The sequence below is a fragment of the Mercenaria mercenaria genome, chromosome 19, assembly GCF_021730395.1.
Source record: "Mercenaria mercenaria strain notata chromosome 19, MADL_Memer_1, whole genome shotgun sequence".
In the NCBI taxonomy this organism is placed as follows: Eukaryota; Metazoa; Mollusca; class Bivalvia; order Venerida; family Veneridae; genus Mercenaria; species Mercenaria mercenaria.
This window is the reverse complement of record NC_069379.1, coordinates 23432283-23445650: the sequence shown is the minus strand read 5'-3', so window position 1 is coordinate 23445650 and position 13368 is coordinate 23432283. Positions and strand designations below refer to the sequence as shown.

The following is a 13368-nucleotide window of genomic DNA, read 5'->3' as shown; positions in this document are numbered from 1 at the left end:
ATTAAGCGAAAACGTAGAGCAATTCCGATTAAATCATCATTAAGTAAAAATCTATTATAGTTAATTGTAAATGTGTAAATAAAAACTGGCGGCACTTTAGCTACCTACCCTATTTGTTTAGCATGTTATCAGAAACCAACCTTTTTGGCCTAACCTTAAGGGCCATATCTTCACATTCACGTCATTTTTTTTTCAGCGTCGAAAAATGTTACTGTAGTAATGATTAAGAGGTTCATATAGCTACAAAACGGCACGGTTAAACTTTCTGTTTTTTACTACATATTTACAGGATGTATTAGTGTAAAACATATTCAATTTTGGTAAAAAAATTACGGATGGATTTTTTTTTAATGCTGAGTGAAACTATTTTTTAGTGGAAAATTTAAGTAAAAAGAAAACTCGCTTTTTGGCTCTCATTTTATTAAGCGAAAACGTAGAGCAATTCCGATTAAATCATCGTCTGGAGTTTTATGTCAGCTTTCATTTCATGTATAATTTATGGGTTTACGTTTAAAAATATTGCCGGTACAATCATTTCAAGGCAGATTTTGTCCCCGTATATCTGACGTCAAAAGTGCGCGAAGTGGTCATGTTTGCGACGTCATGGAAACGTCACTGATGCATTAAACGTAAAAATATACACAGATCTAAATCAGAAATATCGTCCAGTTTTTGTTGGTACCAGTCAATAACGTGGGCTCTGAAAAAAAGTTATAGTGTGGTTCCTCCTTAACGTCAAAATTAATAAAGAAACTAAAAAACTGGCGGGATTCTTAAAGCTGTGTTGTAACTTACGCGTTGTTGATTTACAGAACTACATATTATGGTGGCTGATTTCTGCCATTTCGTGTGTTCGTGTTGGCGAGGCGAAATGTCGAAGTAACGAAAACACGAAAGGTCGAAATAATGCTTATTTTGTCGTGTGTTCGCCTTTCGACTTTCGAGGCGAATACACGAAGTAACGAAACATTGAAGGCGAAATAACGAAATTTCAGAGGCGAACACACGAACTTTTGTATTAATCACTTTTCGTATCGGCGGGTATTAAAACTTCGTTATTTCGCCTTCAATGTTTCGTTACTTCGTGTATTCGCCTCGGAAGGTGAAAGGCGAACACACGAAAATTGAGCTGTTTTCGACATTTCGTTACTTTGACCCACCGACACGAACACACGACAAATGGTTCGTAGGATCTGCCTTAATACACTATAAATGGGGCGTAATGTAGATATGAATTTAATACCAGAACTGAAATACTTGAAAAGTGACATGTTTTATTGCATATGAAACATTCTATCATAAATTGAGAAGATCTTTTGTATAAATTGTTAAACACATTATCTAGATAGCATTCAAAGTTCAGGTCGGCGTAATGATATGCCCCGTCAGACTGACAAACACTTAATGTATGTACAAATTTAATACTAGTGATAAAATATCTACACAATGAAATCTTTTATGGAATATATTTAAGACAAATATTATTTTATAAATGGTAAAACACATTATTAAGATAGCATATTCATTTCAGCAGCATATGTGTAATTGTTATGCGCATGCCTACCGGAAGGCGAATACACGAAAGGACGAAATTGTCGTGTGTTCGTGTCGGCGAGTCGAAGTAACGAAAGATCGAAAAATCGAAAACTGCTTATTTCTCGTGTGTTCGCCTTTCGACTTTCGAGGCGAATACACGAATACACGACAAAAGAAGGGCGACAACACGAAGTTTTGATACCCGCCGATACGAAAAGTGATTAAACAAAAGTTCGTGTGTTCGCCTCTGAAATTTCGTTATTTCGCCTTCAATTTTTCGTTACTTCGTGTATTCGCCTCGGATGTCGAAAGGCGAACACACGACAAATAAGCAGTTTTCGACCTTTCGTGTTTTCGTGTTTTCAACATTTCGACCCGCCGACACGAACAAATATACATTATTTCGACCTTTCGTGTTTTCGTTACTTCGACATTTCGCCTCGCCGACACGAACACACGAAATGGCAGAAATCAGCCACCATAACATATAGAAATTTAACAGTCAAAAATACAAAATAAGTGATTTTTCAATCAGGCTGATTAGCAGTTGTGAAATCAGTTTTTGTACTGGTGCCACTGACGCTTATGTATTATCTTTTCAGGCCCAGCAACAATTGGTGGCATGTGTTTACTGTGTATGATCGTGCCCTTAAATGTGGCTATTGTACGCGCGCAGAAGACCATCCAAGAAAACTTGTTGCATATAAAGGGAGTTCGTGTTCGACTTATGAGTGAAATTTTATCTGGGATAAAGGTGATATATGTATTTGCTTTGGATTATAGTTTTTAGCTCACCTGAGCCAAAGCTTTATCAGGCGTTAGCTTTTTACATTTAAACTACTTCTTTTCAAGAACAGGTTGATGGATCATCATTAAACTTGGTCTGTAACGTTTATTCAAATGTTTTCGCTTGATTGATTTTAGCGGCCATCAGAGCTGAAAATAGAAAAACCTTTAAACGACTTCTCATGAACCAGTCAGTGGATCATCACCAAACTTGGTCTGTAGCATCCTTCTAACATCTTTACTGAAATTTGTTCAAATAGTACGTTTGGCGGATGTTAGTTCCTAGTTAAGCTAAAAATAGAAAATAAACTTTTAAACGACTTCTTTTCATGAACCGCTTGATGGGTTTAGTTTAATCATATTTTATTGCAATTATCACACAAGACATGATGGTAAATGTGTATCAAGATAATAATATACATATACATATGTAAATATATTATATAACAGCAAACTATCATTACATCAATAATTTTACAGTACATTAAAGCTGCTCGCCCGCACAAAGGTTTATGGATTTACCGCACTATATGGTTATGTAGGAAAAAGTAAAGCGTTGCAAACGGTTTATTATTTTTCAGTATAGCCATATAGTGCTGTAAGTCCGTAAACTTGTTTTCATTAGCCATTTTCTCAAAACGCTACGTAGATTTTCGCTTATTTTGTTGATTATACCTTTCCATTTTATATTCTTGTTACAAAAATGTTGCTTATGAGAAATTTATTTTTTTCGACCAAACTGAGGGCGAGCAGCTTTAAGATACATTCGGTATCTTTGCAAAGGTGTGATAATACAAAAGGGTTGGACCACGAGTTTCACTGACTTTAGGGATCGCTAGAGGTAGAAAAAAAAAACATCAAACTTTAAGGTCCTCACCTATATTTGTTCAAAGAATAGTAACAAAAAACAAAGTCCGATAACTCTGCAGATCTTTTTCCTTAAAGGATATATCATGCACCATGCACAACTAAGGTTGATACTGATCACTAATGTGAAGTTTCATTAAATTGTGTGCAAGGGTTCAGGAGATTAGGCGCGCACAAGATTGCATATGCAGACTGTATGTATATAGTACATTAACAAAAAACAAAGTCCCATATAACTGTGCAGAATTTCAAGTTTTTCTGAAAGAACCTAACATGCACAATGCACAACAAGGGTTACTACTGATCACTTGTGTTGAGTTTCATTAAATTGTGTGCAAGGGTCTGGGAGATTAGGCGCGCAAAAAATTGTATATGCAGGCTGTATGTATATAGTATAGTAACGAAAAAAAAACACCCGACAAAGTCTCTGTGCAGAATTTTTTTCTGATAGAACCTAACATGCACCATGCACAACTACTGTTGTTGCTGATCACTTGTGTGAAGTTTCATTAAATTGTGTCAAGGGGATGAGAAGAGTTAATGCGCACAATATTATGTCTACGGACAGACAGACAGACAATCTGAAACCGGTATACACCCTCGGGGGAGTACAATTATAAAATAAAATCCCATTGTCTGAAACAATGAAAGTTTCAATTATACTCCTTTGTAAAGTTTCAGTTAACCACTGAAGAACATGAAATTAAACACTCAACAACGCAAGGTTATCGACTGAGAAGCAGTCGCATTAGCACTCCAACATTTGTATTCAAACGGTGCCGACTAACTGATTTCATGGGTCGCCAGAGCTAAAAATAGAAAAAACCTTTTAACGGCTTCTCATGAACCGGTAACCTTGGTCTGTGGCATCTTTATAAGGTCCTCTCCAATATACGCTTGACTTAAATTATTTAGGGGTGCCAGAGAAAATTAAAACAAAAGAATTTATTTAACTGCCTATCATGAAATCCTTGAATGAACATCAACAAACGGTTGTCAGAGGCTAAAATTGAAAAAGCTTAAACAGCTTCCCATGAACCGCTAGATGGATCATCACCAGACTAGTTCTGTAGTATCCTTGTGAGGTAAGAGGTAAAAATAGAAGAAAAAAAAAACCTTCTCAACTTGAACTGCCCTAAGAATCGTTACCAAACATGGTCTCACTCTGTGGCATCTAAATAAGGCCCTCTTTCAAATTTATTCAAATGTTTTTGCTTGACAGGTTTTAGGGGCTGTCAGAACTAAAAAAAAACAGAAGAAACAGTTGTTACCATTCATAATTCAGTGTCAAATAGTTAGTTTCAGGTGAGCCGACTTAGGGCCACCATTGTCCTCTTGTTTTGTATATCTAATATTTCAAACTCACCTTTTGTGATCACCTGTATCCGTTATCGTCCGTCTGTCGGTATCGACATTTTATTTGAAATGAGAAAAATCTGAATTTTCTAGTTAGTGAGAATTTCAGCAAAGTTGGTCTGTAGCATTCCGACCTCTCTCAAGTGTTTTTTTTTCGGATGGTTCCGTTTGATTGTACGTAGAGGCCGCAAGAGCTACAAAATAGAAAAGAAACCTTTAAGCAACTCATCTGGTCAATCCCTTATCAAAATAAAACAACTCGGTTTGTTCTAAGGTCTAACAACCTTTCGTATTATTTTCTGCCTAAGTTATTGTCCGATCATTACACACATAGTTTTAGTTTAAAATGTAATGATATGTGAAATGTACAGCAGCATAACAAGAATGAATGTGGTAATAATGATAAAACTCTTTGTGCAAACAGTAATTACTAAGTAGCAGCTTTTATTTGCTTTCTTGGCAGTCTTTATCAGTAGTATTATTGAATCTAATTGATCCTGACTTGCTGTTGTAGACATACTTTTGTGCACACTATTCAACTATTGATTTTTTTTCTCAGTTACTATAGTACACAGTTAAATTACATTATTATATTTTTTATAATAGTAATAATACATTAATATATGGAACTTATTTACGTTAATATTGTTCTTCTAACTATAGATTCTGTTGCTCTTTTTCTGGACTAATATACTAATATGCAATTCAGATAGTGCGCCAAACGTAACGTCATACTTTGACATTATGGTGTCATGTTATGTGACGTCATGACGTCATACATATGTTAAAATTAGATTTGCTTGAAGAAGTATTTCAATACGAAACGTGTTGCAAACTTGAGTAGTCTTTTTTTTAACCATATCAAGTAGCACTGAGTTATATATTGATCAAATGGTATCTAAGGACTTTGCAGCTGATAGATTTGTATTTTCCAACAGGTTTTGAAAATGTACGCATGGGAGTACACTTTCATTCAGAAGATACAAGATATAAGGAAGAAGGAAATAGAATATTTGAGAAAGAACGCAACCCTCATGGCTATCAGCACGTCCGTAGCTAACCATAGCCAGTACATGGTACGTTATAAAGTCCTTACTGCATGAGAACTAAGGATTCCGGTTATTGCCATCACATTTTCGTATTATTTTATGCAACGAAACAATTAAAATGTGAACTTGGATTATCGGCTTCTACGTTGCGCGACAAATTGGAATTTCACACATCAACACATTCCATTAATAAGTTTGGAATATCGCTGTTTATTATGCGCGAAAACTGAAAATTGAACTTGTCTTGGATTATTTTTGTACTTTTGTCGAATGAGACAATTCAATATCTCGCATTTCGCTTATAGTTTTTGAGAAACATGTTTACTGTAGTAATATTACAGTAGGCCCTTTTCGACCATGTTCAGTCTTATCCGACCAGTGCATATTTTACATTGATTATATAGAGGATATTACATGAGTGTCTTTTCATAATGAATTTATTAAACGAGTTGAATAAAATAATAGTGCGGGGCTTTGCCCAGTGTTTTATCAATGTTACTCAACTCGTTTAATAAAGTCAATGTGGAAATTCACAAATGTAATATTCTTTTTATCAGATGTTAGCTTTTCCTGCCGAAATATAAAAAGACATGTACTTTCTTTTACTATTATAAACAAGTCAAACTGACCAACGTCGACGTCGAAGCTTTATTACACAAGTGTATTATCAATTCTATGTAATGGCTTTCTTCCACTCATGTGATAATATCTTATAAATGAACGAGTTCAGACTTGAACATTTGTTCTGAACAAGCCTTAATACATATCAATTTGTAAGCACTTTCCAATCATGTTAAGCTCTAAACGATCAGTTTAAGTCCTTCTAAAATATTAAAGTAATCTTTGCAAGGGGAGTGTTTTGCACATTTTATTACCTCTCATGAGTCGGCGATTTAATGATAATACGCTTGACTGTCAATCTAGATGCCGGGGTCCGAATCCCGGTCCAGGCACTGAAAATTTCTGAGATACTCTTGAGTGTCTCCCATCTAACTAAGAGGCCCTCAGAATAGACGGATTTGCATGTATCGGTGCTAAACATCGGACACGTTTAAGAACCCGACTGTCTATTAGAAAAAGAGCAAGTCTAAGTTAGCTGGTCATGTCTGTATCTAGAGGAGTTCTCTCTCTGTTCTGGCAGCTTTCTCTTGCTCTGTCACTCTGTGTCTGTACTGTTAGAGGATGAATTTAGCGCTCTGAATGACTGCCTTTGTACTATGTAAAGCGCCGTTGAACGTGTTTATCATGAAAAGGGCGCTATAGATATCTATTCTCATATATAACATAGACAGACTGAATCATTTCAAATCTGTGGTTGTTGGTTGTGTTCTATGCTTCCAAAGGTTCTTCTTATAGATTTTATTCTTAATTGTTTTCAAAGGAATGAAAAAGTATACGGTTCTGCTCGGTACCCAGCCCTATTCAGATATGTAACAAAACCTGCTTGTTCCTGTCGTGAATATTTAGTTCGTGATTGTTGTGTATACATGAAGTTTTATTTAGAAAAGTCCGGACATGTTCTAAACCTTCTAGAAAACTACTCATTTTCATTCAGCGACTTAGAGTATGTATAGGATGTTCAAAGTAGTCAAATAAACTGGTCAAACTCGTACAGTGAAGCCTATCAGCATGTTCGTACCCTATGCATGGTACTTTATAAAGTCCATACTTCCTACAGGAAAAACAAAAGGAGCGGAGTACTAAGTAATCGATTTTTTTTTGTAATGAAGGTGTTCGAACCAATTATTAATGGCTGCAGAGTCCTTGAGGACGTGAAAACACATATGACTTCTTTTTGAAATTGTATTTAATATGTATTTAGCACGTCTTTATCATCATATTCGTTTTTCAATATACATTATTTTTATTTTCTATCTAATATAGATCCACTTAGTTTTGATTGTGATATACGCTCTCACATCGTCTGATCGATATGTTAGTTCCACCATTGTGTTTGTATCAATGTCTGTCCTCGTCATCATCAAAAGCCCTCTCACAATTCTACCAACACTTCTCAACACGCTAGTTCAGGTAAGTGTTCATGTATGCATTGTTGTTTTTTTTTTCATGTAAAACGTCTCTTCTGCATGCATGCAATTTGAGTACGTACTACAAAACCGGCCATAAGACAGAATCATTAGAGTCTGTATGTCACAGATATATTATGTATATATATAAAAGGTGCGCAGTTATAATCAATGACTGAATAAATAGAAACAAACTGAAAATGAACACTTCCAAAACTGAATTTATTATGTTTGGTAGCAGACCACAATTGAACAAATGTTTTACAAATTCCATTAACATTGCTGGTGATGATGTCAAACGTGAAAGCACAATTAGATATCTCGGTGCATTTCTTGACGAAACTTTGAACTTTAAAGATCATGTAAATCGCAAATGTCGTACAGCCATGTTGAATTACCTACGAATAAAGAACATCCGAAAATACTTAACAAAAGCAGCCACTGAAATTTTAGTTTTGTCACTAGTTATTTCACATCTGGATAATTGCAATGCCATACTGTATGGTGTAGCTAACTGTGAGGTGCGTAAGATGCAACGTATTCAAAACATGTGCGCAAAACTTGTCCTTAACAGGAGGAAATTTGACAGTTCTAAACAAGCATTGTATCACTAACGTTGGTTGCCAGTGAAAGCAAGAATCGAGTTCAAGATACTTTCTTTCATGTATAGCTGTCACACTGGCAGAGCACCTCTGTCTTTAACAGAATTGCTTACAGAGTATATTCCTAGTAAACAAGGTTTGAGATCGTCTGAAAATTCTGAATGTCGTTATATTGTTCCATACAACAAGTGCAAAACATTCAATGATAAAAGTTTCTGTACTATTGGTCCAAAACTTTGGAATGAACTGCCGTTAGAACTACGCAAAAGTAAATCACTTGGCACATTAAAAAATATATCTTAAGACACTGTATTTCAGAGATTTCGCGGCATTGTTTTAAATTTTTTTGATAACTGTTTATTATGCGAAAACAGCAGGTGATAGTTCTTAAATTTTTGTAAAAGGGTTTACATTTCAACATTTATATTTCCAAGGTTTGTTTAATTAAACGCACTTGTTGGTAAGGCTCTATGGGTAGGGTAGTGTGTAGTATTTCTTTCTTAAATAGTATATGATGGAACCATTAACCGGGGGAAAGAGGGTGGGGGGTTGAACCTCTATATGCAGCTCGTCTGGGCGTACCATGTGATGCTTTAAGCACTGGTATTCGCAATAGAGGTAAAATTACCTCAAGGGGAGGGGTGCTGTCATGACTGTTTGTTACAATAAGGCTGTTATTATTGTCATTATTTATACTGTTATAATAATAATAATAATTATTATTATTATGTACAACGCCATTGAATATATCATTGTATGAAAGTATGTGTTTAATCAAAATATTCCGTTTCAGTTTCAGTTTCAGTTTATATATATATCACATGTATAGGGGATATTATTAACCGGAGAAAAAATAATGTCGGTCGAGACTTTGGCCGAGGTAGATATACTTTTGAAATCATCCTTAACTGCATATTTTTCTTATCATTCATTATGTTGAAAATATTACAGACGGCAAATTTAAAATAATTCTTATACTGTTATACGTTTCGTTTGGCTAGAACATGGTAATCTAACCATTTGTCAAACCTAACATGGTAATCTAACCATTTGTCAAACCATTTGTCAAACCTAACATGGTAATCTAACCATTTGTCAAACCTAACATGGTAATCTAACCATTTGTCAAACCTAATATCTGTCCATTCAAGTTGGAATGCGTTAATTTACAGGTATGTATACAATAATTACAAACACTGAATCACGAACAGAAACGTCAAATTCAACCAAATAATAATATCTGTCTTAAAGTTTACCCAATAAATGATGATAAAAGTGATTATTGAAATGATCCAGTTAATAGTCAATACTTCTATGTTGCACTGTGATATATCTATATTTATCAGAAGAACTTATAATATACCGTGACATTTATTATTAACCTAAGCCATTTATCCTGCCAGATTACACGTAGCAGGGTCTTTTAAAAATTATTTTGAGTGATCTTGCTCGTAGGTATGATATTCGGATAATCAAGAGTCGTGATAAATCGTATATACACTCTTTATTTCCCCATTTGCTGAGATTTTTAACAAACAAATAAAGTGAGCAACAATAACATATAAAATGCGTGGCATTCAAAATTGAAAAACGTTTAACATATTTTACAATAGTGTACATGAAACAAACATTATGTAAGTTTCAGAAAAGTATGCAACATATAATACAAGACTTTAGTATAAACATGAAAAAGCGGAGAAGTACAAATATCAGGTAGCAATACACAACAATAACATACATTTAATATTATTCAACACCGCCTGGAAAAATTAGATAAAATAGTTATAGGGATAATGATAACATTTATATTTAATCCCCTTGTCAAAAGTTAATGCAAGAGGTATCAAGGAATTGTGATTTTATAGTAATATATATAGAATTCACAGGTTCAAATAATATTATAAATAAATTTCATGTACAAAAAGTTTTTTGATACATATTTAAAATCACGCGTTTCATCTATATATTGGTCAAAACTAGTATACTTATACGTACACATACATCACATATCAATATATGTTAATACATATCAATATATGTTAAGGCTTCAAGTAATGCAAGCAGAATTTTGTCGTCATGTTAAATTTAATCACTTGAGTGATTCATCAAATTAGTATGCGCTATATATAATCAACCATTCCTTATTGTTAGAAATCTTGCCGAAACGAAAAATCAAGATCACTTTAAGGAAGGGCCTGGGAATTGATTACAAGTACAGTTAAACTATTAAGAATTAGCAGATAACTTATAAGCGCTTTGCACAGAACCAATGAACTTATATGTTAAGTTCAAATAGTCCTGGGACTTGCTAGCCTCTGAACCTAGTACTGTCAATATATCCGGGTCTATCAGGCAGCGCAGAAAATGTTCTGAATTATCATAGCACAGATACTGGAATACTGTGTACCCAAAATTTTCAAGTACTGTGACAAGGAATGATTTTCTGATTTCATGAAAACCAATGCATTCCGAAATTATGTGTCTATTGATATCAGTGACACGCGATCTGCATACTTGACAGATAGCTTCGCTGTGTATACCACCCGCTGTAAGGAGCCTGACGACATTGAGGACGTGACATATGAGTGATTTGGTATTTGCTAGTACGTACAACTTGGACGGGGTACATGCAAGATGAACAGATTTGAACCTATCAAACTCAGGGTCTGAATTTATTCTGTCTTCCCAATGTATATCATAGTAGGAGTTTACACTGCTTGCGACAATGGATTCCCATGCCCATTTGGATGGGAAGATGGACATTTGGATATATTCCTTTAGATAATTAAATAAGCCGTACTTGGCTAATATTCTGCAAATATCAGGAATGAAACCTAATTGATTTTTAGCCCCTTTCAACATGAAATAGTTTAAACGTAGGTCAAATATTTGCTTGGTTAAGCATTCATTTGGCATTATGCATAGCTTTTGTAAGAAACAGAGTTTTCTTTTGTCTACGAGTGATTCAAAGGGCCGCCATCCTAAAAGAGGAAGGACCATATCGGTACGTGTCCTTGTGGGCGGTTTTTGGATGGATTTAGCTGCTAATCTCAGGAATCGCTCAAGTAATAGCATATCTTTCTGGGTTGTGTTGTGCCATAGTTCGCAACCATACAGTGCAACCGGGATTGTAACCTTTTCGACTAAGCTAGTTAGAACTAAAGGGTTGACATCTCCAGGGACGGATTCAATCGACAGGACGAAGAAAAGAGATGATTTGGCTTTTCTACAATGTGCGTTGATAGCACTTGAGCTGCGGAAAGATTTATGAAGTTCTATACCTACATGCTTCGTGCTACAAGAGGAATCTATACTGGACGACCCAAAGGTCATGGAATATTGTGATGATTGTAAGTCCCCAAAGACAACAAGCTTAGATTTCGCGTCGTTAAACTGGTACCTCCAGAGCGAGGCATAATATCTGACTATTGAGGCACTTGAGTTGAGTGACGTCATGTTGGGGCAGACTAATGTGAGGTCATCAGCAAGGGTAGGCTTGCCGCATGCCAGTTGCCCAATCACACACCCATTATTACTTTGCTGCAGCTTGATAAGTAATTCGTTTATGTACAATAGGTAGAGCCAAGTGGACAGGACCCCACCCTGTCTTACCCCTTGCAGGACAGGGAAGCTTTCGGATGTTATGCCATTAACAAGGACACAGCTTTTCATTTGTGAATAGCTTGCGTGAATTGTTCTCACAAACTGCTTGCTTACTCCGAAGTCTAACAACTTGACCAATAGCCCATTGTGCCATACCGTATCGAAGGCTGCGCTCGCGTCCAGGAACAGGGCGCATACCTTATTAGAATGTTCTATACAATGTGCTATGGTTTCTTGAAGATTAAAAGAAAGAGTTATAGAACCTAAATGTTCCTGGTAGGCATTCTGTTGTAAACTTGGGAATTGTTTGCCATGGCATTCTACCCAATTTTTTAGTCTCGTATGAGCAACTCTTTCCAATAATTTGTAAATCACTGGCAACAGAGTAATGGGACGGTAACTGTTTTTAGTTGTCTTGGGCTTACCATCTTTCAGAACAGGGATAATAACATCTAATTTACACTGGTTAGGGACATACGAATATCTGAGAATTAAATCAAACAAATACTTAAGATATTCTAGCAATTTTTGACCACCATTTATAAGATGTTCGTGCACGATGCCATCAAAACCTGGTGCTTTCCGCCGTTTAAGGCACTTCACGTGTTCTGATAGTTCTTGTATATCAACTACTTTGTTAAGATTATCACAAGAATGATTGACATTTTCTTTTAAGAAATTTAAAATACGCGTATTGATACTCTGATAATGTGGGTAATTAAAGCTGTCGCTTTCGATAGGCGTAAATACCTTAGAATAATGGTCTTTAAATGCATTTGAAATCTCATTTGGATCTCTGAAAACACCGTTTTCCGTAGAGATTTCAGTTATTAAGCCTGTTCTGCGATTTTTCTTTTTATTGACCAATTGCCAAAATAAGCGCATGTCACATTCCGCGGCATTGTTGAGTTCGTCATAATATTTTGACTCGCATTCAGAAATGGAAGCCTTTTGCATATTTCTAAAACTACGTTTAGCGTCCTTGTATGACCTAAATAGGTTATTAGTAGGACTGCGCGGTCTGCCAGCAGAAACCCATTGCCTCCGTTTAGCTCTCTGTATTGAATGAGCTATCTTTACATCATTTGTCCAATAAGGTTTTGAGTGGCTGTTAAAATGGGATGACGGCAATGTTTCAGCTGCAGCGGTTTTAATGGAAGATACTATGTGACATTACAAAGAATCAATGACTACTGGCGGGGAGGTAGTTTTGCCTAATGCATTGGTATCAAAATTTCCTAACAGCATAGACATTTTATGCTGGTACGCGGAGATTTGATCCGATGTACATTTTTTCCATTGTATACTAGGGCTCGTAACAGTTAATTAAGATATAAACAATTGTCCTGGTTAATCGTAGGTATGATTTGTGGACAAGTATTCTGATTAACCGTAGATCAGATATGTTGATAAACAATTGTTTTGAGTAATGTTTGTTTTAGATATGTGGTTTAACAAACACATGTCCTTATTGACCCAAGTTAAGATATGAAAACTATGAGTTAAGATATGTGGATAAGCCATTGTCGTTATGTAGAATTA

General features: G+C 35.5%; 1 protein-coding gene across 2 annotated transcripts in view; it reads left to right on the top strand.

Moving 5' to 3' along the window:
* Positions 1 to 13368, top strand: part of LOC123542307 (multidrug resistance-associated protein 1-like) — a 127627-nt gene that overhangs the window by 32029 nt on the left and 82230 nt on the right. The window contains exons 12-14 of one of the 2 annotated variants that reach the window (XM_053532147.1): positions 2139 to 2290; positions 5484 to 5621; positions 7479 to 7625. In XM_053532147.1, the coding sequence (XP_053388122.1) occupies positions 2139 to 2290; positions 5484 to 5621; positions 7479 to 7625 (437 nt within the window). The remainder of the gene's footprint in view (positions 1 to 2138; positions 2291 to 5483; positions 5622 to 7478; positions 7626 to 13368) is intronic. The other variant, XM_053532148.1, reaches the window with a different exon arrangement.